Source organism: Salvelinus namaycush, chromosome 10 (assembly GCF_016432855.1).
Source record: "Salvelinus namaycush isolate Seneca chromosome 10, SaNama_1.0, whole genome shotgun sequence".
Lineage (NCBI taxonomy): Eukaryota > Metazoa > Chordata > Actinopteri > Salmoniformes > Salmonidae > Salvelinus > Salvelinus namaycush.
Window position 1 is genome coordinate 8,178,839 of NC_052316.1, and position 24,152 is coordinate 8,202,990.

The 24,152-nt window shown below is 43.2% G+C and overlaps 1 protein-coding gene across 1 annotated transcript in view; it reads right to left on the reverse strand.

The window, feature by feature from the left end:
* The window catches only part of LOC120055140 (E3 ubiquitin-protein ligase RNF220-like), a 44,397-nt gene that overhangs the window by 12,716 nt on the left and 7,529 nt on the right, over window positions 1–24,152 (reverse strand). The window contains exon 2 of the mRNA XM_039003065.1: window positions 1,810–1,936. Coding sequence (XP_038858993.1) covers window positions 1,810–1,936 — 127 coding nt within the window. The remainder of the gene's footprint in view (window positions 1–1,809; window positions 1,937–24,152) is intronic.

A 24,152-nucleotide genomic window follows, 5' to 3' on the forward strand; every position in this document is an offset into this window, starting at 1 on the left:
GGCACCTAAAGGCTCTCAGACCATGAGAAACAAGATTCTCTGGTCTGATGAAACCAAGATTGAACACTTTGGCCTGAATGCCAAATGTCACGTCTGGAGGAAACCTGGCACCAACTCCACGGTGAAGCATGGTGGTGGCAGCATCATGTTGTGGTGATGTCTTTCAGCAGGAGGGACTGGGAGGATCAAGGGAAAGATGAACGGAGCAAAGTACAGAGAGGTCCTTGATTAAAACCTGCTCCGGAGCGCTCAGGACCTCAGACTGGGGCGAAGGTTCACCTTCCGACAACAACCCAAAGCACACAGCCAAGACAACGCAGGAGTGGCTTCGGGGCAAGTCTCTAAATGTCCTTAAGTGGCACAGCCAGAACCCGCACTTGAACCCAATCTAACATCTCTGGAGAGACCTGAAAATAGCTGTGCAGCGACACTCCCCATCCAACCTGACAGAGCTTGAGAGGATCTGCAGAGAAGAATGGGAGAAACTCCCCAAATACAGCTTGTAGCGTCATACCCAAGAAGACTTGAGGACTTGAGGCTGTAATTGATGCCAAAGGTACTTCAACAAAGTACTGAGTAAAGGGTCTGAATACTTTTGTAAATGTGATTTTTTTTAAATAAAAAAATAAAACCTGTTTTTCCTTTGTCATTGTGGGGTATTATGTGTAGATATATGAGGGGAAAAAACGATTTAATCAATTTTAGAATAAGACTGTAATGTAACAAAATGTGCAAAAAGTCAAGGGGTGACCATAAGTGCATGTATTTACCTTTGAAGCCCCTAATGGATTGTCCCTCTGCACTGAATTAATACTGTCAAAGGGAAGATAGAAAGAACATTTTAAAGGGTGCCCAGACAGGAAACAAATGCTACAATATTGAACATTGACACTGTTTATTGTTGCTTATTTTCCATGCCAGTGGTACCGATAGCCTATCTAATGTCCAAGGTTCACATACATGCGCACACAACACACAACACACGCACACACCTAGTACCCAAGGGCCATGTTTAATTTGAAGCCATTATTGTCCTCATCACGGTTGTTAAGCAGATTTGGCAAGTAATGTCTTTATTGGACAAATCATTCTTGTGGCCTAAGCAGGTAGTGTGTGTGTGTGTGTGTGTGTGTGTGTGTGTGTGTGTGTGTGTGTGTGTGTGTGTGTGTGTGTGTGTGTGTGTGTGTGTGTGTGTGTGTGTGTGTGTGTGTGTGTGTGTGTGTGTGTGTGTGTGTGTGTGTGTGTGTGTGCGCGCGCGCGCATGTTAGCTGATTATGGGCATTGAGAGCAGGCATTATAGAGGCATTATATTGGCCTAGCTGTAGGAAGTGTCGCCTGGGGCAGGAGGGCCGTTATGAAATATGCTGAGAAAAATGAGGCACCTTGTAAACATTACACTCCAGTGACAAAGGAGACAGGAAATATGATGGAGGGGCCCTCCAGCTATCTGTAAATATTAATAATCACAACCACATCTGGAAGCACTAAACGAGAGAGAGAGAGAGAGAGAGAGAGAGAGAGAGAGAGAGAGAGAGAGAGAGAGAGAGAGAGAGAGAGAGAGAGAGAGAGAGAGAGAGAGAGAGAGAGAGAGAGAGAGAGAGAGAGAGAGAGAGAGAGAGAGAGAGAGAGAGAGAGAGAGAGAGAGAGAGAGAGAGAGAGAGAGAGAGAGAGAGAGAGAGAGAGAGAGAGAGAGAGAGAGAGAGAGAGAGAGAGAGAGAGAGAGAGAGAGAGAGAGAGAGAGAGAGAGAGAGAGAGAGAGAGAGAGAGAGAGAGAGAGAGAGAGAGAGAGAGAGAGAGAGAGATGCCTACCTGATTTGTAACTGTGTCAGTCTGCCCATCTCCTGCTCCATGTGCTCCTGTAGCTCACCTGGTCGTAATACAGCATGGCACACAGGACACACTGGGGCCTGGGAGTCATACAGGACGTTCCCCTTACCTACTGACACAGAGGGGAGGAAAGGTGGAGGGAGGAGGCAAGAGAACGTCATTAGAATATTCGGTGTCAAATCGGATTCAGGTTTAACACACACACGTGCTCGAACGCTAATGCACACACACACACATGAACACAAGTACACACACACACCGCCCCCCACACACTCCCACCACCCTGTCAGTGAGCCTACATCATAGGCTGTCAATGGGAACATTAGCCCGGCCCACCCGGCCCATTGGGTTTCACTGATGGTATATGGCCATAAGCAGCCAGCTGGGAAGGGAGTTATACTATATCAACATTTTACCAGGTAAATGAGGTGATTTACTCCTGAAAGCCATTAATCACATGCAGAAAGGTATGGCCATCTCTCTGCATCGTATTTCCCTCTATATCTCAACACAACCAGACTAGAGAACGCCATAATATAGCCATTACAGAGGGAATATACAGTACGGTCAATAGCAAGGACATGAATAAAAACAAAGGCCTCATACAGTAGGCCGACTTATCACCATTAAGAACACCGTCACGGTATCACCCCAGCCATTTCACATTTACATAATTTAGCAGACGTTCTTATCCAGAGCAACTTACAGTGGTGCGGGAATACATTTTCATACTCGTCCCCCGTGGGAATCGAACTCAGAACCCTGGCAATGCAAGTGCCGTCCTCTACCAAGTGAGCCACACAGATTTTTTAAACCTGAGAGCCTATTAGGGGCCTGCAGCATGTATAGTCACCTATCTGCTTCCCTCAGGAACCTATTACACAACACATCAGCGACACTCATACGGACAAAATACATGACATGTGGCATGCTGGGAGCAGGTTGGCGTCCCCTCTGACATCAGCTGAGCTACGAGTGCCTAATGAGCACCCAAATAGGGAAAAAATGGTTGCTGAATAAAACATGGCCGCAAATAGCAAAAAAAACACTCAGTGTCCTTGGGAAAGTGACAGGTCATTCTGTGTTCCTCACGCCTTTTTTGCATCCCTCGCGGAAGCCTAAATGAGTTTTCCCGACACGCATCGAGCGTTGCCGGGCTTTCAGCGCTCCCCGGCCCGGAACATGCAGGCATTAGTAAACAATGAAATCTCGGGGCTGAAATTGAATTTATAACCACATTACCTGGTGAGATAAGCGTCTCTGAATGGCGCCATGATAAGAGGAATGGGATTTGATTTTCAGGTGGTTTATTGTCCCCGTTTTTGTAGACTCTCCCTCCCCATCCTCCCTCCACCATATCCTGTCGACTCTTGTCTGCACCAGGCAACCTCCATGTTAGGGATGGTTTCCCAGCCCTGATTGAAGCTATATCTGTCCTAAAAAGCACTTTAATGACCAAGACTTAATTATGGCGTGTGTGTGTGTGTGTGTGTTTGTACCTGCATGCGTGCACGTTCGAGACATCCCAACCACCCTGTACACATGCTTCCTCCCCCTCCTTTCCTACTTCTCTCCCTCCCATAGCCGCGGGAAGTAGGGGTGCTGCAGCACCCCCTAAAAAATCAGAATAAAATAAATATATTATTATTATTTTTATTTTTTTGTCTAGTCCTGTATTACTGGACCGATATAGTCATCTGTAGCGCTGGCAAAAATGTAATTCTGCGCCATCATAGGTGAAAAAAATCTCAGAACCCCCACCCCCAAAACATCTTCCTGCGGCCATTCCCCCTCCCATTCCCCCTTCCAGAAAAATGTGTCAGCATCAGTCGTCCTCACCACTGAGCCTGGGGGGGGGGGTCTCAGACACATAACAAGGAGGCAGTAAACTAGCCTATGTGGCTAGCTAGCTATCTCCCCATTGAACAGGAGCTGATGGATTCCCTCTCTGTCTGGAAAGCTGTTCCCCCCAGGCTGCCAAAGCTGTGTAGCACTCTCATCTGTTCTGCTCTCTGTTCAGCGGTGGTCCCATCCCTCACTAAGGAGGCTGGTGGTTAGGCCAGTGGTTAGGCTACACTGTCTCTGTTTCTGAGGACAAACACATGCATGGTGGCATCATGGGTAGGCTACCTCCTAGGTTACATCCTGAAGCCTTTGACTCTACAATAATATCCATACAGTTGTAGATGTACTGTACAGCTAACTTGCCGTACGTTGTGGCCGGTCAGAGGAAATGGTTTGTTGCAACAACAAAAAAACTGAGAATGTCAGAAGGAAGTTTACAGGTCACTTCATAACACTCCTGTAATATAATCTAATGCCATTTAGTAGACACTTTAATCCAAACCGATTTATAGAAATGCGTAATGTTTTTTATTTTTACTTAGGGATGGTACCGGGAATCGAAACCACTATCCTAGCGTTGCGAGTTTCATGCTCTCCCAACTCCTATGGTAACATCTTTTGTATCTATAGTAGAAATCCCATTTTCAAATCTCAAAATCAATCAAGATTCAGGAAATAGTCTTTCTGTTATGGTTTGTTGTTGTCAGGAGGAAATCATATGGACGACAGAGCAGTATGACTGCATGTCAGCACAAAATAAATGCAATCCATATCTTATCTTCCAAGGCCTTTCACAGGAGTCACCTGTGAGAGGAATGTTCTGTAGAAATACTGTGTTGAGTTTTTGTCTAATCCCCTCACAATTAAATTACATAAAATAGGAACCCTCATATGGTTCGTGATGTACAATGTATTTAAATACACTAATGCTCTATTTGAGGGAAATTATATTTGATGACCGACAGAACTGTTGATATTGTAGGTTATAGGATCCTGGAAACACAGGAAGTGTTTAAAGTCATAGGCCTGCTGTATGTATGGGACATCAATTCTATCCCGTATAGCCACACCACCAATACAGAGAGATCAGACAACCACACACACACACGCACGCACGCACGCACACACATGCACGCACACACACACACATCCCTAAAAAGACCATAGTCACCCTGTGGGCTGTGGTAATCGCTGATGCCAGCGCCCATATGACGGGTGCCACTACTGTAGAGACACACTTAGCTGAGATGGCTGACGTGACCTTTACAGAATGCCACATGTCATCAGGGCTTGATGTCACCCAGGGCATGAACAAGGCTATATGGCCATGTTGTAAAGAATAACCCGCAGTGACAAAATCTGAAGATGTGGTATAACTATGATTGATAGACATGGGCAATGGTCAAGATTGGATTGTTTTGAATGGCTGGGTTATGGTACAGGCAAGCCTCCAGAAAAGAAATGAGGATTATTTGTGTGCCTGCGTCTTGCTTTATGCCAGTCTCAAGGTGCCGTCCTCGTTCATCACACAGATCCTGAAAGGAAGGCTGGAAATCAAGGCTAGCTGTATGCCTATCTGGTATGATAAAAGATTGACACCTCGCCCTAACTACCATCATCAGACCAAAAACAATTAGTTTCCCTTTCCACTTTAACGTCATAATAAGCACAGGCTCTATTATGTGAAATCAGTGGGTAGATTGCGGAGGCTTGTGGGGGCTGTAGTTGGCAAGCGTTCAGAGGAGACCTGAGTCATAAAAGTAATTGGCTCCCACCACACCTGTGCCCCGCCCCTTCCTGTCTCCCACGACAACCTGCTTCCCATTTAAAACATCACATCAAAAAATATTAAAGGATATTACTCAGCGCTTTTCTTCCTACCTGTAACACACTTCCTACCTACGTCCCAAATGGCACCCTATTCCCTATGTAGTGCCTATGGGTCCCTATGGGTCATGGTCAAAAGTAGTACACTATATAGGGAATAGGGTGCCATTTGGGACGCCGCCAAGCTCTCTGAAGTAAATGGCGGAGGGAAATGGGCTGCCGTTTGTTTTTATTGGGGAAATAATGGCCTATTGAGAGGTAGGCTATTTAACGAGTGACATAATAGGCCATGTACTGTAGCTGCTAACACATATGCTGAGGAGAGCCATTTCCCATTTCCGTGGTTTTCAAAAGATTGGTAGTTTTTTCCCCAGAATTTTTATTCGTCCCAGAATTTCCCGGGTATACAATAAAAAATAAAAGCAAATGTGATGTTGAGAAATACCCTTGCCAAACTGTTTTTACTGGTCAATTACCGTAATACACACATCCTCTGATTCCCAAATGGCACATTATTCTCTACATAGTGCACTACTTTTGACCAGAACCCTATGGGCCATGGACCCCAGTTCCATCTGACACCACCCAATCCATTGTGTATAATGTCTTAAAGATACTGCACCACCACCACCATCCTCACCGCCACTCCCTCATTGCATTTAATCAATGTCTCATTAGGACTGTAATGACTAGTCATTGACTAATAAAGGCTGTATTAACTCATTGTTGATGGGTCTTATGTCTACATTGTACATTAGAAGTACACATGGAGGACAGCACTGTAATTCCCAGTAGGCGAGTGTTTCTGAAACTTTTTCGGGCCGGGGAACCCTTTTGTAATAGGAAATTCATCAGGGACCCCCTCATAATCAGAACACAACTTGAGTGAGATATAAATAGGATACAATAAGTTTAACTTTGACTTTGAAACGCATGGCCCGAACAAACAAAGTCTTGAGACCTGCGAAGGAACATTTTGTAGTTTTCAAGCTAATTTCCTGCAATTCTACACATTTTGTCACGGGGAAGAGAGTTTGTGTCGATGCAGCTTTAATGCAGAAATCCTGCTATTCTACACAATTTGTCATGAGGCAGGGAGGGGAAAAAAGCCGTTTTAAAGCTTGAATTACAGTGCATTTATGTTACATTTTAAATGGAATATAAGAAGCATTGAGTTGACAAATGTATAATTGGTGGAGCATGGCCGCAGGAAGGTGGGGTTCTGAGGGTGCTGCACCCTGTGAAAAATCTGAATTTCAAAAATATATTATTACAAAAATACCAGTCAAAAGATTGGATGCACCTACTCATTCCAGGGTTTTTCTTAATTTTTACTATTTTCTACATTGCAGAATAATCGTGAAGACATCAAAACTATGAAATAACCACAAAAGTGTTAACTTCTTAGGGATAACCCCCTTTTTCAATTTTTGCCAAAATGACATACCCAAAACTAACTGCCTGTAGCACAGGCACTGAAGCAAGGATATGCATATTTTTATTTTATTTATTTCACCTTTATTTAACCAGGTAGGCCAGTTGAGAACAAGTTCTCATTTACAACTGCGACCTGGCCAAGATAAAGTAAAGCAGTGCAACAAAAAAACAACACAGAGTTACACATGGGATAAACAAACGTACAGTCAATAACACAACAGAAAAACCTATATACAGTGTGTGCAAATGTAGTAAGGAGGTAAGGCAATAAATAGGCAAATAGTAGCGAAGTAATTACAATTTAGCAAATTAACACTGGAGTGATAGATGTGCAGATGATGGTGTGCAAGTAGAAATACTGCTGTGCAAAAGAGCAAAACAAGTAAATAAAAACAATATGGGGATGAGGTAGGTAGTTGGATGGGCTATTTACAGATGGGCTGTGTACAGTTGCAGCGATCGGTAAGCTGCTCAGATAGCTGATGCTTAAAGTTAGTGAGGGAGATATAAGTCCAACTTCCGAGATTTTTGCAATTCGTTCCAGTCATTGGCAGCAGATAACTGGAAGGAGGGGAGGCCAAAGGAGATGTTGGCTTTGGGGAGGAACAGTGAGATATACCTGCTGGAGCGCGTGCTACAGGTGGGTGTTGTTATGGTGACCAGCGAGATGAGATAAGGTGGAGCTTTACCTAGCAAAGACTTATAGATGACCTGGAGCCAGTGGGTCTGGCAACAAATATGTATTGAGGGCCAGCCGACGAGAGCATACAGGTCGCAATGGTGGGTGGTATAAAGGGCTTTGGTGACAAAACGGATGGCACTGTGATAGACTGCATCCAATTTGCTGAGTAGAGTGTTGGAGGCTATTTTGTAAATGACAAGTCGAGGATCGGTAGGATAGTCAGTTTTACGAGGGTATGTTTGGTAGCGTGAGTGAAGGAGGCTTTGTTGCGAAATAGGAAGCCGATTCTAGATTTAATTTTGGATTGGAGATGCTTAATATGAGTCTGGAAGGAGAGTTTACAGTCTAGCCAGACACCTAGGAATTTGTAGTTGTCCACATATTCTAAGTCAGAACCATCCAGAGTAGTGATGCTGGTCGGCGGGCAGCAATCGGTTGAAGAGCATGCATTTAGTTTTACTAGCGTTTAAGAGCAGTTGGAGGCCACGGAAGGAGTATGGCATTGAAGCTTGTTTGGAGGTTTGTTAACACAGTGTCCAAAGAAGGGCCAGATGTATACAGAATGATGTCGTCTGCATAGAGGTAGATCAAGGAATCACCCGCAGCAAGAGCGACATCATTGATATATACAGAGAAAAGAGTCGGCCAGAGAATTGAACCCTGTGGTACCCCCATAGAGACTGCCCAGAGGTAAGGACAACGGGCCCTCCGATTTGACACACTGAACTGACACTGAAGCCTTGGCCAGGTCGATGAAGAAGGCTGCACAGTACTGTCTTTTATCGATGGCGGTTATGATATCGTTTAGTACCTTGAGCGTGGCTGAGGTGCACCCGTGACCAGCTCGGAAACCAGATTGCACAGCGGAGAAGGTACGGTGGGATTCGAAATGGTCAGTGATCTGTTTGTTAACATGGCTTTTGAAGACTTTAGAAAGGCAGGGCAGGATGGATATAGGTCTGTAACAGTTTGGGTCTAGAGTGTCACCCCTTTGAAGAGGGGGATGACCGCGGGAGCTTTCCAATCTTCCAATCTTTCCAATATTCTTGGTACCATTTGAAAGGAAACATTTTGAAGTTTGTGGAAATGTGAATTGAATTTGGGAGAATATAACACAATAGATCTGGTAGAAGAAAATACAAAGAAAAAAAAACAACCAGTGTTTTTTTTACCACCATCTTTGAAATGCAAGAGAAAGGTCACAGTTATAGCCATCACTCTGGTTGTAATTCCGATAGTGTCCAAGAGATGGCAGCAGTGTATGTGCAAAGTTTCAGATGGATAACTTGACTATGACTGAACCTTTTAGTGTGAAGTCCCCAGGTACATTTGGACAAATCGTGAAGGAGACATTCGCATTCATATTCCATTTTTCTGCAAGAATATCATCAAATCTTTATACTTGGACTTTGATTTAGCTTTCCAAGTATTAGTAGCCATATTATAAGTTCCACATGTGCAAAACCACCAGTTTTCATAACTTTATAACTATGAATATCCTTAGATTTTTTGTCCAAAATAAAAAGGCATGCAGTCGTAGAAGGTTAGTTGTTACATTTTACGACATATAGGATACTCCTCGTAAAGCCCAGCTCATTGGCTATCTAGCTAGCTTTGTTTGTCCCCGATTGGTGCTTATTTTACAAAGATACAGTCGTTCAAGTGATGGCCACCCACGTCATTGGCGTGCCATGAAGGCGTCGCCCTCTGACCAAATATAGTGTCCTATAGGATATACTACCCCCCTAATGAAATAGTGAAGTCTTGTTACCTTCTAGGATCTCAGAGGAATAAATACGAACGTGATTTGACTGGTTGAAACAACGTTTAGGGTTAGATTTTCACAGATTCCTTTCTTTGCAAATTGAACGAGTGGAAATACAAAATCCCCGTGCATGCTATATGGACCTTTTTAGGATATGAAAAAGGATTTTATCCAACAAAACGACACTTCATGTTATCTCTGAGACCATTTGGATGATAAATCAGAGCAAGATTTTAGAATGTAAATACACATTTCACCTTCAAAGGTGAATTTATCAAACCTATCGCATTGAAAAAAAGTGTTTTGTTGTTAGGAGCTCTCCTCAAACAATAGCATGGTATTTCTTCGCGGTAATAGCTACTGTAAATTGGACAGTGCAGTTATATGAACAAGAATTCAAGCTTTCAGCCGATATAAGACACTTATATGTACCGACATTTGTTGTTTCTCTAAAATGTGCGATCTTGACACAACGTGCTGCATGATTTACAACTGTCCTGTTGACGGGACAAATCAAAATATATTTTATATTTGAGATTCTTCAAAGTAGCCACCCTTTGCCTTGATGACAGCTTTGCACACTCTTGGCATTCTCTCAACCAGCTTCATGAGGTAGTCACCTGGAATGCATTTCAATTAACAGGTGTGCCTTGTTAAAAGTGACTTTGCATTTGAGCCAATCAGTTGTGTTGTGACAAGGTATCTGACCTGCCAAAACATTACAATACATTAACTACAGAATTCACAACACACTAAGTGGTAGGGGTGGGGTGATACACAGGAGATAGCCCTATTTGGTAAAAGACCAAGTCCATATAATGGCAAGAACAGCTCAAATAAGCAAAAGAAATGACAGTCCATCATCACTTTAAGACACGAAGGTCAGACAATTCTGAAAATTTCAAGAACTTTTAAAGTTTCTTCAAGTGCAGTCTCAAAAACCATCAAGGACTATGATGAAACTGGTTCTCATGAGGACCGCCACAGGAAAGGAAGACACAGACTTACCTCTGCTGCAGAGGATAAGTTCATTAGAGTTAACTGCATCTCAGATTGCAGCCCAAATAAATGCTTTACAGAGTTCAAATAACAGACACAGAGTGAGTGAAGGAAAAGCAGTGAACAAGTGCTCAGCATATGTGGGAACTCCTTCAAGACTAGAAAAGCATTCCAGGTGAAGCTGGTTGAGAGAATGCCAAGAGTGTGCAAAGCTGTCATCAAGGCAACTTTGAAGAATCTCAAATCTCAAATATATTTTGATTTGTTTAACACGTTTTTGGTTACTACATGATTCCATATGTGTTATTTCAGACTTTTGATGTCTTCACTATTATTCTACAATGTAGAAAATAGTAAAAAATAAAGAAAAACCCTTGAATGGGTAGGTGTGTACAAACTTTTGACTGGTACTGTATATACGGCCTATATGTACATATATATATATATTTTATTTATTTGTGCACTGGGCCTTTTCTACTCCTGTGTCCAGGCCTGGTTCTGGTCATTCTGAGTCAAAAATATTGCTGCCCCACAAAACTAGAATAATCCCAGTAAGCAAAATGAGGTTGAAAAGACATCTAAAATACGTATTTTCCAGACGTTGAAGTTAGGTTCAATTTAAATTATTGGGCACACAAAATTGCATTCAAATGGATCCCGATTCGGATTTACGAAATGTACCGTACGCCTTTCCTACGCACGTCTTTCCTACGCATCTCTCAGTAGTTGCTATCGTCCGGGTTTGGCCGGTGTAGGCCGTCATTGTAAATAAGAATGTGTTCTTAACTGTCTTGCCTAGTTAAATAAAGGTCAAATAAAAAATAAAGAAATACAATTTAAAAAATTCTACTTTTTTTAGACTTATCTTATTCCAGTAGCGTGTGTAGGTAGGCCAAGCCAGAAAAAAAGGCATATTACAACCTATGTGTTGTGATAATTACGTTTTTTGCTCTATAACCTGTTTGCTCTACAACCTGCTACCCTCTGTAGCGCTACGGACGGATGCCAGGCCGTTGCCATTACAAACGGGGATGCAGCCAGTCAAGAAGACCTCAACAGTGCAGCTGTAGAACCTTTTTGAGGATCTGAGGGCCCCTGCTAACTCTTTTCAGCCTCCTGAGGGGGAAGAGGCGTTGTCGTGCCACCGAAAAAACTTGAAGCTCTAGACCCGCTCCACTACAGCCCCGTCGATGTGAATGGGGGTGTGCACGGCCTTCCATTTCCTGTAGTCCACGATCAGCTCCCTTTGTCAACAGGGTTTTCCCTGCATTTATCTAAAGCCAACCCTTGAAATTTGGTGTACCTTTAATTATAATTTTCGACAGACTCAGTAGAATATATGGAGAGAACAGTTCAGAATATTATGGATTAATGAAAGAAAGCAATGTAAACACACTCATAGGTATATTCGTCTCCTTTTCAACACCTATTGGGAGATTCACTCTGGTCTTTTATATTTTTTAGGTTTAGGAAAATATTTATGAATTATAAAAAAACAGAGTATATCAGAGTAAATCTCCCAATTGGTGCTGAAAAGGAGACAAATATTGAGTTGAGCAGCTGTGCTCCTAGTGGAATTCAACCTCAAATTGACTCATTGTGAACCACCTCAGCCCCATAGCCCTTCTCTGATGACCCACCGATCAATGACAAGGCCCTTTGACCACAGGTCAATCAGAACAAAGACCTCCAACCAATATTGCAAACCTCTCTTTTTTTCTCTCTGTCTCTCTTTTTCTGTCTGTCTGTCTCTCTTTTTCTGTCTGTCTGTCTCTCTTTTTCTGTCTGTCTGTCTGTCTTTTTCTGTCTGTCTGTCTGTCTGTCTGTCTGTCTGTCTGTCTGTCTGTCTGTCTGTCTGTCTGTCTGTCTGTCTGTCTGTCTGTCTGTCTGTCTGTCTGTCTGTCTGTCTGTCTGTCTGTCTGTCTGTCTGTCTGTCTGTCTGTCTGTCTGTCTGTCTCTCTCTCTCTCTCTCTCTCTCTCTCTCTCTCTCTCTCTCTCTCTCTCTCTCTCTCTCTCTCTCTCTCTCTCTCTCTCTCTCTCTCTCTCTCTCTCTCTCTCTCTCTCTCTCTCTCTCTCTCTCTCTCTCTCTCTCTCTCTCGCATGTCCTCGGCCAATCATCTCTTTCTATCCGCAAATAAGAAAGAGAGTGGACTCGACAGCCATGTCTCAACTACCAGGTTCTCCTCTTAGACCGTGTTCACCCCGAAGGCAAACTCTGCCTCTAGTCTTTTCAGACTGTAATCAATCCCGCCTCTTTGAAATGCATGGCTCAATGATCTTTGATACTGATCTACAAATCTGGGGGAAAAGGGAAAGGAGAGAGTGTGAGTTGCGGTGAAGATAAGGTTGCCCTTAGGGCTGGTCATTATATAGATAGGACTATATCTAAACCTCAGAACTACAAACACAATATTTATGGGGTAAGCTTTCTCTGTCCAACACCTGTAGAGGAGCAGTGCCCCTCTGCTTCAGTTTCCCATTGCGTCATATGGATGCCTCTGGCTTACTCTTACTCTAACACATTATGAAGGCTCACACATACTTATACCTGCATTAGCGTTATACCTGCATTATAAAGCTTTATGCCTGCAGGTTTTAAGTGAAGCGTTAGTGACGTTATGATATAAGCCGGTTCACAAATCAAAATCAAATCCAATCAAAGTTTATTCGTCTGAGAGGTAACAGCTGTCACAGGCTAAGTGACGGTTAGGTGACATCAGCTGAACACTGGTAATCAAGTGGGAGATAACATTTACATTTAGCGGCTGAGCATAGGCCCTACAGTGACCGTTGGATCCCGCTGTCATGATGACACTATCATCCGGCTATAAATCTTGGTGGACTGCTCTAGTTTTCTTATCTGAATTATCTGGACTATGAGTACACCAGTCCTTCCACCTGAAAGAGAGACATTTCTCTCTTGTCAATAAAGTGTGTGGTTGGCTGTGTGTGTGTGGCCTGAGTGGGTCTGAATGAGGCATTAAGAGGCTAATAGAGTAATCATAGCCCCTCGTTAAAGGTCTAATTAGATTGGCCCTTAAAATACAGATTGCTATTAGTCGACCCACTGATTAACACACACTGCTGGCCTGGGCTTTTCTTTCTCTTTCTCTCTCTCTGTCTCTCTATCGCTCCCTCCCTCTCCCCCTCTGTCTGTCCTTCTCTCTGTCTCTCTATCGCTCCCTCCCTCTCTCTCTCCCTCTCTCCGTCTCTCTATCGCTCCCTCCCTCTCCCCGTCACCCACTCTCTTTTTCATGCTCTCTCTACCCCTCTGTCTCTCCCTCTCTCTCCCTCTCTCTGTCTCTCGCACTCTTTTTTCGTGCTCGCTCCCTCTCTCCCTCTCCCGCTCTCCCTTTTCCTCTGTCTCTCACTCTTTTTCGTGCTCTCTCTCTCTCTCCCTCTCCCGCTCTCCCTTTCCCTCTCTCCCTCTCTCCCTTTCTTTTTTTTGTTCTCCCTCTCTCCCTATCTCGCTCTCTTTTTCGTTCTCCCTCTCTCCCTCTCTCTGTCAACAGCCTGTCAATTAGTGCTTAATGGGGGAAAATGAAAGGCTCATTCTACGAAGCTGATTGCATCAAGTACTTTGACCCTGAACGCTCACAGTCAATGGGACTTCTAGATAGCAGGGGACCTCGAGTCACGGACGCACGAACGCATGAACGCACGCAGACACACAAACACACGCAAGCACGCGCACATACTGTACATAGTCACACCCAGACACAGAGACACACACACACATACACACTCACACCTGTCCCCCATACACCAAAGGTGTGAGAGGTTGGAAACAGGAAAACGGTACTAATAGCGACCAGCACCACATCACACGTAGCCCTCAAAGTGATCCGGCTTCCTATCCTGTCTCTCCGCATACAGATAACATCAGATGCTGTCTCACAGTCACATACCACTGTTGCTGGGATGAGGGACATAGCAGAGAAAGCTAGCATTCCTAAAGTGCCGATCTAGGATCAGTTTGAACTGTTGGATCATAATGACCAGGATCACATGGACAGGTCCTAGATCAGCAGTCTTACTCTGAGGTGCTTTGTGAATACGGGCCCTGGTGCACTGATCAACCAGTGTTTGTGTTTCCCCACACAGCCTGGCATATTAACTGTCTGTCTGTGTGTCTGTGTGTCTGTGTGTCTGTGTGTCTGTCTGTCTGTCTGTCTGTCTGTCTGTCTGTCTGTCTGTCTGTCTGTCTGTCTGTCTGTCTGTCTGTCTGACTAAACGTCAGCTTCTGTATCTGAGAGACGATCCTTTCATTACGGAATACATACAACTCACTGGGCACAAATGTCAAATCAATGTTTCAACGTAAATTTTATTGAAATGACGTCGAAACAACGTTGATTCAACCAGTGTGTGCCCAGTGGGAAGACACATGCCTAAACACACACAGAGTCATGCAAGAATCGCTGGCAGGTCTGGACGTCTGACCCCCCCCCCCCCCAGAGTAGCTGGTTCACATTTAGTGTGCCAGTGTGGTTGAACAGGGCAGTGATTGACTTATTCAGGGTAAGACAATCAGTCAGACAAGACACACAGACACCGACCCAGCACTATCACTGGAATAAGGGCAGCCAAACAAAGGGAGCCTTCACACCACAGTGGAGAAACACAGTGGCCGATGTTTTGTGCCAGCGTGTGTGTGTTTGTGTGTGTGAATGCGCATTTGCCTGTGTGTTTGTGTGCGCGTACAGTACCAGTCAAAGGTTTGGACACACCTACTCATTCAAGGGTTTTTCTTTATTTTTACTATTTTCTACATTGTAGAATAAGAGTGAAGACATAAACACTATGAAATAACACATATGGAATAATGTCGCAACCAAAAAAGTGTTAAACAAATCAAAATATATTTTAGATTTTAGATTCTTCAAAGTAGCCACCCTTTGCATTGATGACAGCTTTGCACACTCTTGGTATTCTCTCAACCAGCTTCACCTGGAATGCTTTTCCAACAGTCTTGAAGGAGTTCCCACATATGCTGAGCACTTGTTGAGTGCTTTTCCTTCACTCTGTGGTCCAACTCATCCCAAACCATCTCAATTGGGTTGAGGTCAGGTAATTGTGGAGGCCAGGTCATCTAATGTAGCACTCCATCTCTCTCCTTCTTGGTCAAATAGCCCTTACACAGCCTGGAGGTGTGTTTTGAGTCCTTTTCTTGTTGAAAAACTGTGTAACCAGCAAAGCACCCACACACCATCACTCCTCCTCCTCCATGATTCACGGTGGGAACCACACATGCGGAGATCATCCGTTCACCTATTCTGCGTCTCACAAAGACACCAAAAAATCTCAAATTTGGACTCAAAATGACGGACTGTCATTTCTCTTTGCTTATTTGAACTGTTCTTACCATTATATGGACTTGGTATTTTACCAAATGGGGCTGTCTTCTCTGTACCACCCCTACCTTGTCACGACACAACTGATTGGCTCAAGCACATTAAGAAGGTTGTTTACTACATGATTCCAATGTAGAAAATAGTAAAAAATAATGAAAAACCCATTGAATGAGTAAGTGTGTCCAAAATGTTGACTGGCACTGTACATGTGTGCGTGCGTGTGCCTGGGTATACGCGGGCGTGCATTCGCGCAAATGCACGCATTTGACCGCATATGTGTCTGTAGCCCTGGTGAGCTCGCTCCTCGCTCATCAATACGCCCCCAGCGATACTCCCTCCCTGTCTGCTAACACAGGAGAACAAAGACCATTGGCAACGCGGGCCAGTTATAGATCCTCGCTTCTCTGTTCTTGTTCAATCCCAAGTCATGCCGCGGTGCTGTAGCCAGGCCACTTCCAGCTGAAAGTTCAATCTCCTCTCTCCTCCACTGAACAGAGCTTCAAAAGAGTGGCTTGAGCTAATGAGGCTGGACCTCCGCCAGTTAGAACCTGGCCTCGGTTCCAGCCCACCCAGACCCAGTGGTACGATACTGCTATAACAGTGACTGTCCTGGGATTTTGTATACTCAATACTGTATAATTCTGTATAACATTATCTGCATTACAATGTGCGTGGCTGGCATAGAATATAATTAATCAGATCGGGGACAGATCGGGGACAGATCGGGGACCCCCCCCCCCCCCACACACACACACACACAGTAACGCTGCTAAATCTATTTGAGAGTTTTCGGAAAAAAAATCTTCGAGAGACAGACGCACGGCTTAACCGAGGAGTAAGCTTACACTACGGCAAGCGAGATATGGGAAATTTCACACCGTCGCAATTCCTACAATTATTTTGATTATTTTATGACATTGGGTTCTCATTCCATTATGGACTGACCTCTTCATTCGCCTGCCTCTAACCAGGTTTATACTGTCCAGCACTGCTTGTGTGGTCTACGAGGACAATTAGCATCATCCACCATCAACCCTCCTCAAGCACTCTGCCAAATCACCCCTGACACAGACACACACAGACACACACACACACACAGACTCTTTACCACCATAATAAATAGCTGAGACAACACATAAAAGGTTATATACAGCTGGACCACTGTTTTCCTACCAATTACCAGATCAGTGATTTAAGGCCACAGTGGACTGGTATTCTCAGTGGTGCACAGAGAGGTGTTTAGTTTACACCCCTCATACAGAGCTGGGGGTGTAAGGAGGGGGTGAGGGGGTCACTCTCTGTACACTTTTACCTTTAAGGGGTACAGTACCAGCTCATTACTAGGCACTATAGGTAAGCTGAATGTAACGACTTATCAGTGGAATACTTATTGGTCAACTGGTCGCTGTGTGTTTAGTGGTGGACATTCATGGTTACTTCATCTGTATTGAGGGAACAGAATCACGTCCCAAACGGTACTCTATTCTCCATATAGTGTACTACTTTTGACCAGACCCCGGTATTCAAGTTTTTAAAAAGGCTTCTAAAGTTAATAATTTACACTTTAAAAATGTAAGACTTTATTTGCCCTAATGAATAATGTATCCACCCCTACAAAAATATCAGGATAATGTAGTTAACATTTCCTGTCGCTGCAGGATTATTTTATTGCTGTGAAAAAACGGGTCAAATTAAGATAGCACACCTTTATAGGGAATAGGTTGCCATTTGGGACGGATCCTAGGGCGAAGGGGAATGGGGCTGCGGTTGTTGATCACTGGCTCAGTCAAAAAAGACCACATCCCCTGTTCTGTCCCCGGAGTCTAACAAATCACTCAGGCAGATAGAAAGGGCAGGAAGGGCAAATGCTCAGGTTAAACAGACACTTACTGAAGATCAGCACACACAAGATGACAGTCTAACAGTGTGTGTGTGTGTGTGTGTGTGTGTGTGTGTGTGTGTGTGTGTGTGTGTGTGTGTGTGTGTGTGTGTGTGTGTGTGTGTGTGTGTGTGTGTGTGTGTGTGTGTGTGTGTGTGTGTGTGTGTGTGTGTGTGTGTGTGTTTGTTTGTTTGTTTGTTTGTTTGTTTGTTTGTGTGTGGGCAGGTGGAAGCGAGGGAGGGAGGGTGTGTGTGTGTTTGCGTACCTACCTGCGTGCCAGTGTGCGTGCCAGCGTGCGTGTGTATACTCTGTGTGTTTGTGTGTGTGTGTGCGCGTGCGCGCCGATCCATGCGTGTGTGTGTTGCCACAGACCTCATTATACAGCATCAGACTCAGACCTCCTGCTGCTTACTTCTCACCCAGCTGTGAGGCAGATCTATAAAAGCGTAGGGACCCACAGACCTAGAAAGTGCTACTCATATGACCTGTGACCTCTGAACCACAGCAACAACACACATTTTTTCTCACAAACCTCTATGCATCCCAAATGATACCCTATTCCCTATTACAGTGCACTACATTTTGACCAGACCCCATAGGACAGAGGTTGGCTATAGCCGTGATTTTTTTGGGCCCTTCAAAGTAAAAAAAAAAAGAAAAGAAAAAAATGTAAATAAATAAATACAAGAATTACCAGGAATTCAGCTACAAATTTGTTTCACTTAGGAAATAAAATGACGTGATTGTGTCTCAATGAAATCAAGGTATGAAATTCTCTTTGAGGTCAATTTGTAGTGTACAATTATAATTATGTTTCAGTCACCCGACCATCCGCTCCGAAAAAAATCGTCCCGCGCCTGAATCTAGTTGCCTACTCCCACATCACCCACCCTTCCATTGGGGACGCAGACCATACACACTTAGATGAAAAGGGTTCTAAAAGGGTTCTTTGCCAAGGGATAGGGTTTTTGCCAACAACCATTTTCATCTGAAGAACCCATTTTTGGAAAACAAGAGTTCAAAGATCCTTTTTGGAAGATGAGGGTTCTTTGTAAGGGAAAGGGTTCTACCTAGAACCTTTAACATCCTAAGAACGTTTTTTTCTTGGGGAGGCAAGATGGATTCCTTGGAAGGCAAAAAGGATTCTACATACAGTAGAATCCTTCTGAATCTGAATATAAGCTTTTTTTATTGTGATTTTGTTTTTCTTTCTTTTAAATAGTGCCTTAGCATTAGTGTTTACCTCAGTGTTGACACTTTAACATGAGGAGTTGGAGAAATCTGATACTGCTACGTTTAAAAAGAGAACGTGAGAATGTTTCAAACCGTACCTATATGGGAATATGTGTGCATGTATCTGCTATTCCCTTAATCATTTTACATAACATGTCAAATGATTCATTGCTGACCTCGATATCTTTGCTGAGATTCAAATGAGTATTTTCTGTTATTTTATTGAGCAGAGAGTAGGAGAAACGAAGGGAACATGAGTGAACCAGCAGTGTTGTACGCTATACAGCAAATTGGCCAATTTGACCTACTGTTGATTCAGAAGTTAAATTAACTCAACACTCAGTGGTGTAAAAAATGTCCAGTTTTGGTGTTAATCAGAGTAACCAGAGTTTAGTGTGATTTTGTACTTTCTTCTCTGTGTGGAGTAAAACACTCAAAACCACGCCCATCGTTATTATATTTCCCAGCATGCTCTACTGCAGGTTGATTTTCAGAATTGTTTGTTTCAATATCTGTATTTTTGCATGTGAATTGATTGGTTGATCAACCTTATGCTATACACAAGATAAATAACATACATATTTCAAAACTAATCCAATCTGTTAGTAGTTATTATAGTAGTATATAGTAGTTATACTTATTGCACCGGTTACTGAGATGGTTGTTCCAGTTTAGATGATGTATGTGAATAAAAGTTACAATTGTTGGATATCCTCACTCTGGCTGGATTCCAATAGGAATTACACATCACTTTGAAAGCCCTCAAAGAAAGGCCTTGGGATATATGTTAATGTATCATTAACAATAGTTTCATTTTAAAGGCTAATAAGGCTGGTGGAACCGTTCATAGAGGGTTTCTAGGAAAAAATTGTTATTTGTAGAAGCATTTATAAAGGGCTTTAGGTAGAACCATTAACAGGGGGTTCTATGAAGAACCATCTGCAAAGGGTTTTACCTAGCACCAAAAATGGGTTCCCCTGTGGACAAACCGAAGAATCCTATATAGTTCTACTTAGCACCTTTTTTTTCTAAGAGTGTAGCCTTCCCTATAGGCACGCACCCAAAGCCCCCTCCACCCTTCATCTCCTCCTCCCCACTGGGTTTCCCCCTCTCCCACTACCTCTTCCTCCATGGGTCTTTGAAGTGACATCAGAGAGAGAAGCGTTCGGAATCACATGATGCAGCAAGTCGATCAGGTGCAGGGAGACGGAAGCTCTGTTAAAGCAGACTGTTGATTTAACGACCCCTGGTCCGCTCTCATAATGAGACCCGCTCTCTCCTTCTCTCTCTCTCTCTCTCTCTCTCTCTCTCTCTCTCTCTCTCTCTCTCTCTCTCTCTCTCTCTATCGTTCTTGTTATCATTCTCGCTTTCGCTCTCTTTTATTTATTTATTTAGCTCTGTCTCTCTCTTTCTCTCTCTCTCTCTCTCGCTCTCTCTCCTCCCACATCCTGTTCAACTGTCGAATGACTATTTGTGACAATATGAGGGGAATGCAGAAAGATAAAAGGAAGACAAAAGTTTCCAGACAAATGGTAGTTAATACAGCTGTAAAAAGATTGTTCACTGAGCAGCCAAACAGGTGTCGTCAGTCATCACCAATGACCACTGTGATAGGGACGCCCTCCCAGCATCATACAGTGCTACCCTGGATGCGTCCCAAAAGGCACCCTCTTCCCTACATAGTGCACTACATTGGGAATATGGTGCCATTTAGGACTCAGATTTACCCTCTCTCTCTCTCCCCATGCTACTGTAAAAATCCACTGCCAGACCTATAACTCCAGTCTTGCCCCGTGCCATGGAGCTGTGGGGGCGCTGGGCTGACTGACACATTGTAACTGGGCTCCTTTTAGACCTGGAGAATGAGAACATATGGATTCCATGTCACTGGCAGACAACCCCCCTTGTCCCTATACACTGAACGGGTATGTATGGTGAGTGGATGAAGATATGTGCACTATACACTGAATGTACAAAACATTAAGAACACCTGCTCTTTCGATTACATAGACTGACCAGGTGAATCCAACTGAAAGCTATGATCCCTTATTGATGTCACCTGTTAAATCCACTTCAATCAGTGTAGATGAAGGGGAGAAAGCAGGTTAAAGAAGGATTTGTATGCCTTGATTCAATGGAGACATGGATTGTGTATGTGTGCCATTCAGAGGGTGAATGGGCAAGACAAAAGATTTAAGTGCCTTTGAACAGGGTATGGTAGTAGGTGCCAGGCACACCGATCTGTTTTTCACGCTCAACAGATTCCGTGTGTATCAAGAATGGCCCATCACCCAAAGGACATTCAGCCAACTTGAAGCATCGGAGTCAAAAGGGGCCAGCATCCCTGTGGAACGAGTCCATGTCCCGGCAAATTGAGGCTGTTCTGAGGGGAAAAGGGTGCAACTTAACATTAGGAAGGTGTTCCTAATGTTTTGTACACTCAGTGTAGATGACAGTACAGTGAAGTTTACCTGGGACTATAGAGATTGGTTGGACTGGAGTGGGTGACTAGAACTATGAGGCCATTTAGGGCATACATTGGGTTGGAATAAGTCTAAAAGTCCCCATGTAGTCTTTTTATTTGTATTTTTAAATCATCACTATATGTCTAATAAATCACTGTGTGTGTTCATTTCATAAAAATAACTCCAAATATATATAGTTTTTCATTTATTTCCCTGAGCCTCCTTTTGCCATTGATATAGAAAGTCTGATCGTGTGGGCGTGTTGATACAAATGTAAAGATATTTACATACACAGCCCTGATTGGCGGATAGGATCTGGTATAGACTCTAGAGCAGGGGTCTCCAACCTTTTCGAGCATGAGAGATACTTTATCAAAAATGAAATGTCGAGAGCTACAAACGTTTTTCTAGCCATTACATCGGCCCATTCTTCTCTTCTCCCATGAAACTCTTCCCCACAACTCTTTCCAAGTTCCTTAATGTTAGTGTGCAAGAGAAAGTAGGGCACTATGTTCTGCCAATATAACTGGTAAAATAATGTTTAATACACAACTCGAAGGGGGGCCCCCCCTGTCTATTTTCCAAAATGATGTTCTCAGTTAAATTTTTCCTGGCTTTACATTTTTTTTTTTTTCACTCAAAGTTACAATTGTTCGTAGAAAAACAATGAAGTTGGATGTTCGGAGTCCATTTCAATGCTGAAAGCACATCACACAACCATGTTTATCTAGGTCTAGAAGAAAACTAACAGTTTTATTTTTGAGTGTAATTCCCATTTAATTGCATGTCTGGCCTTTTAATTTCACATCTAGCGAGTGAGGAATGTGCCATGTAATGTGCCAGTCTAGCGATGGTTCTGTACTGCTGCTGCTCATTTCATGGCAAAGTTTGCAAATGATAGATACAAATGATATACTTACTCATGATATACTGTACCAGTCAAAAGTTTGGACAAACCTACTCATTCAAGAGTTTTTCTTTATTTTTACTATTTTCTACATTGTAGAATAATATTGAAGACATCAAAACTATGAACTAACACATATGGAATCACATAGTAACCAACCTTCTTAATGAGTTTGAGCCAATCAGTTGTGTTGTGACAAGGCCCTACACAGAAGATAGCCCTATTTGGTAAAATACCAAGTCCATATAATGGCAAGAACAGTCCAAATAAGCAAAGAGAAACGACAGTCCATCATCACTTTAAGACATGAAGGTCAGTCATTTCTGAAAATGTCAAGAACTTTGAAAGTTTCTTCAAGTGCAGTCGCAAAAACCATCAATGATGAAACTGGCTCTCATGAGGACCGCCACAGGAAAGGAAGACCCAGAGTTACCTCTGCTGCAGAGGATAAGTTCATTAGAGTTAACTGCATCTCAGATTGCAGCCCAAATAAATGCGTCACAGAGTTCAAGTAACAGACACATCTCAACATCAACTGTTCAGAGGAGACTGCGTGAATCAGGCCTTCATGGTCAGATTGCTGCAAAGAAACCACTACTAAAGGACACCAATAAGAAGAAGAGACTTGCTTGGGACAAGAAACAAGAGCAATGGACATTAGACCGGTGGAAATCTGTCCTTTGGTCTGATGAGTCCAAATTTGAGATTTTTTGTTCCAACCGCTGTGTCTTTGTGAGACACAGAGTAGGTGAACGGATGATCTCCGCAAGTGTGGTTCCCACCGTGAAGCATGGAGGAGGAGGTGTGATGTTATGGGGGTGCTTTGCTGGTGACACTGTCAGTGATTTATTTAGAATTCAAGGCACAATTAACCAGCATGGCTACCACAGCATTCTGCAGCGATACACCATCCCATCTTGTTTGTGCTTAGTGGGACTATCACTTGTTTTTCAACAGGACAATGACCCAAAACACACCTCCAGGCTGTGTAAGGGCTATTTGAACAAGGAGAGTGATGGAGTGCTGCATCATATGACCTGACCTCCACAATCACCTGACCTCAACCCATTTGAGATGGTTTGGGATCAGTTGGACCGCAGAGTGAAGGAAAAGCACTCAACAAGTGCTCAGCATATGTGGGAACTCCTTCAAGACTGCTGGGAAAGAATTCCAGGTGAAGCTGGTTGAGAGAATGCCAAGAGTGTGCAAAGCTGTCATCAAGGCAAAGGGTGGCTACTTTGAAGAATTTGAAGTATAAATACATTTTAATTTGTTTAACACGTTTTTGGTTAATACATTATTCCATATGTGTTATTTCATAGTTTTGATGTCTTCACTATTATTCTACTATGTAGAAAATAGTAAAAATAAAGAAAACCCATTGAATGAGTAGTTGTGTCCAAAATTTTGACTGGAACTGTACTTCTGTCAGGTAAGCCTACTTTGCAGTTAATATTTATTTGAGAAGGTTTGGGGGAAAGTATTTCTGTCAACCCACAAGACGGTTATCACACCAATTGGTTACACACGTTGTGATAGACAAACACGCGCACCACACAAGGTAAATATTGCTGGAAATTAATTGGCAGATATTGTTTTAGGTTTGGCTTTTTAAGCCAATAGTGGCTAACCAGTGGTTGGACAATATCAATGTTGCATTGATTAGATAGTAGCTAGGAGTTTGCGGTGTCTAATACTTTTGAGATTTGTTTATGACAGTTTGCAGTGGAACACGTGAAAATTGAATGTACTTTCAGAATTGTTTGGCGAGCTATATAGGTTGGCTGCGACCCCTGCTCTAGAGACTACCTCTTTAAAGTAGGAGGATACATATGCAAATAAAAGATGACTGGTTATTGTTCACAATAATTAGATTGTGATGTCATGATCTGGGCCATGACATCACAAAACGCCATCCCACCTGAACAGGTT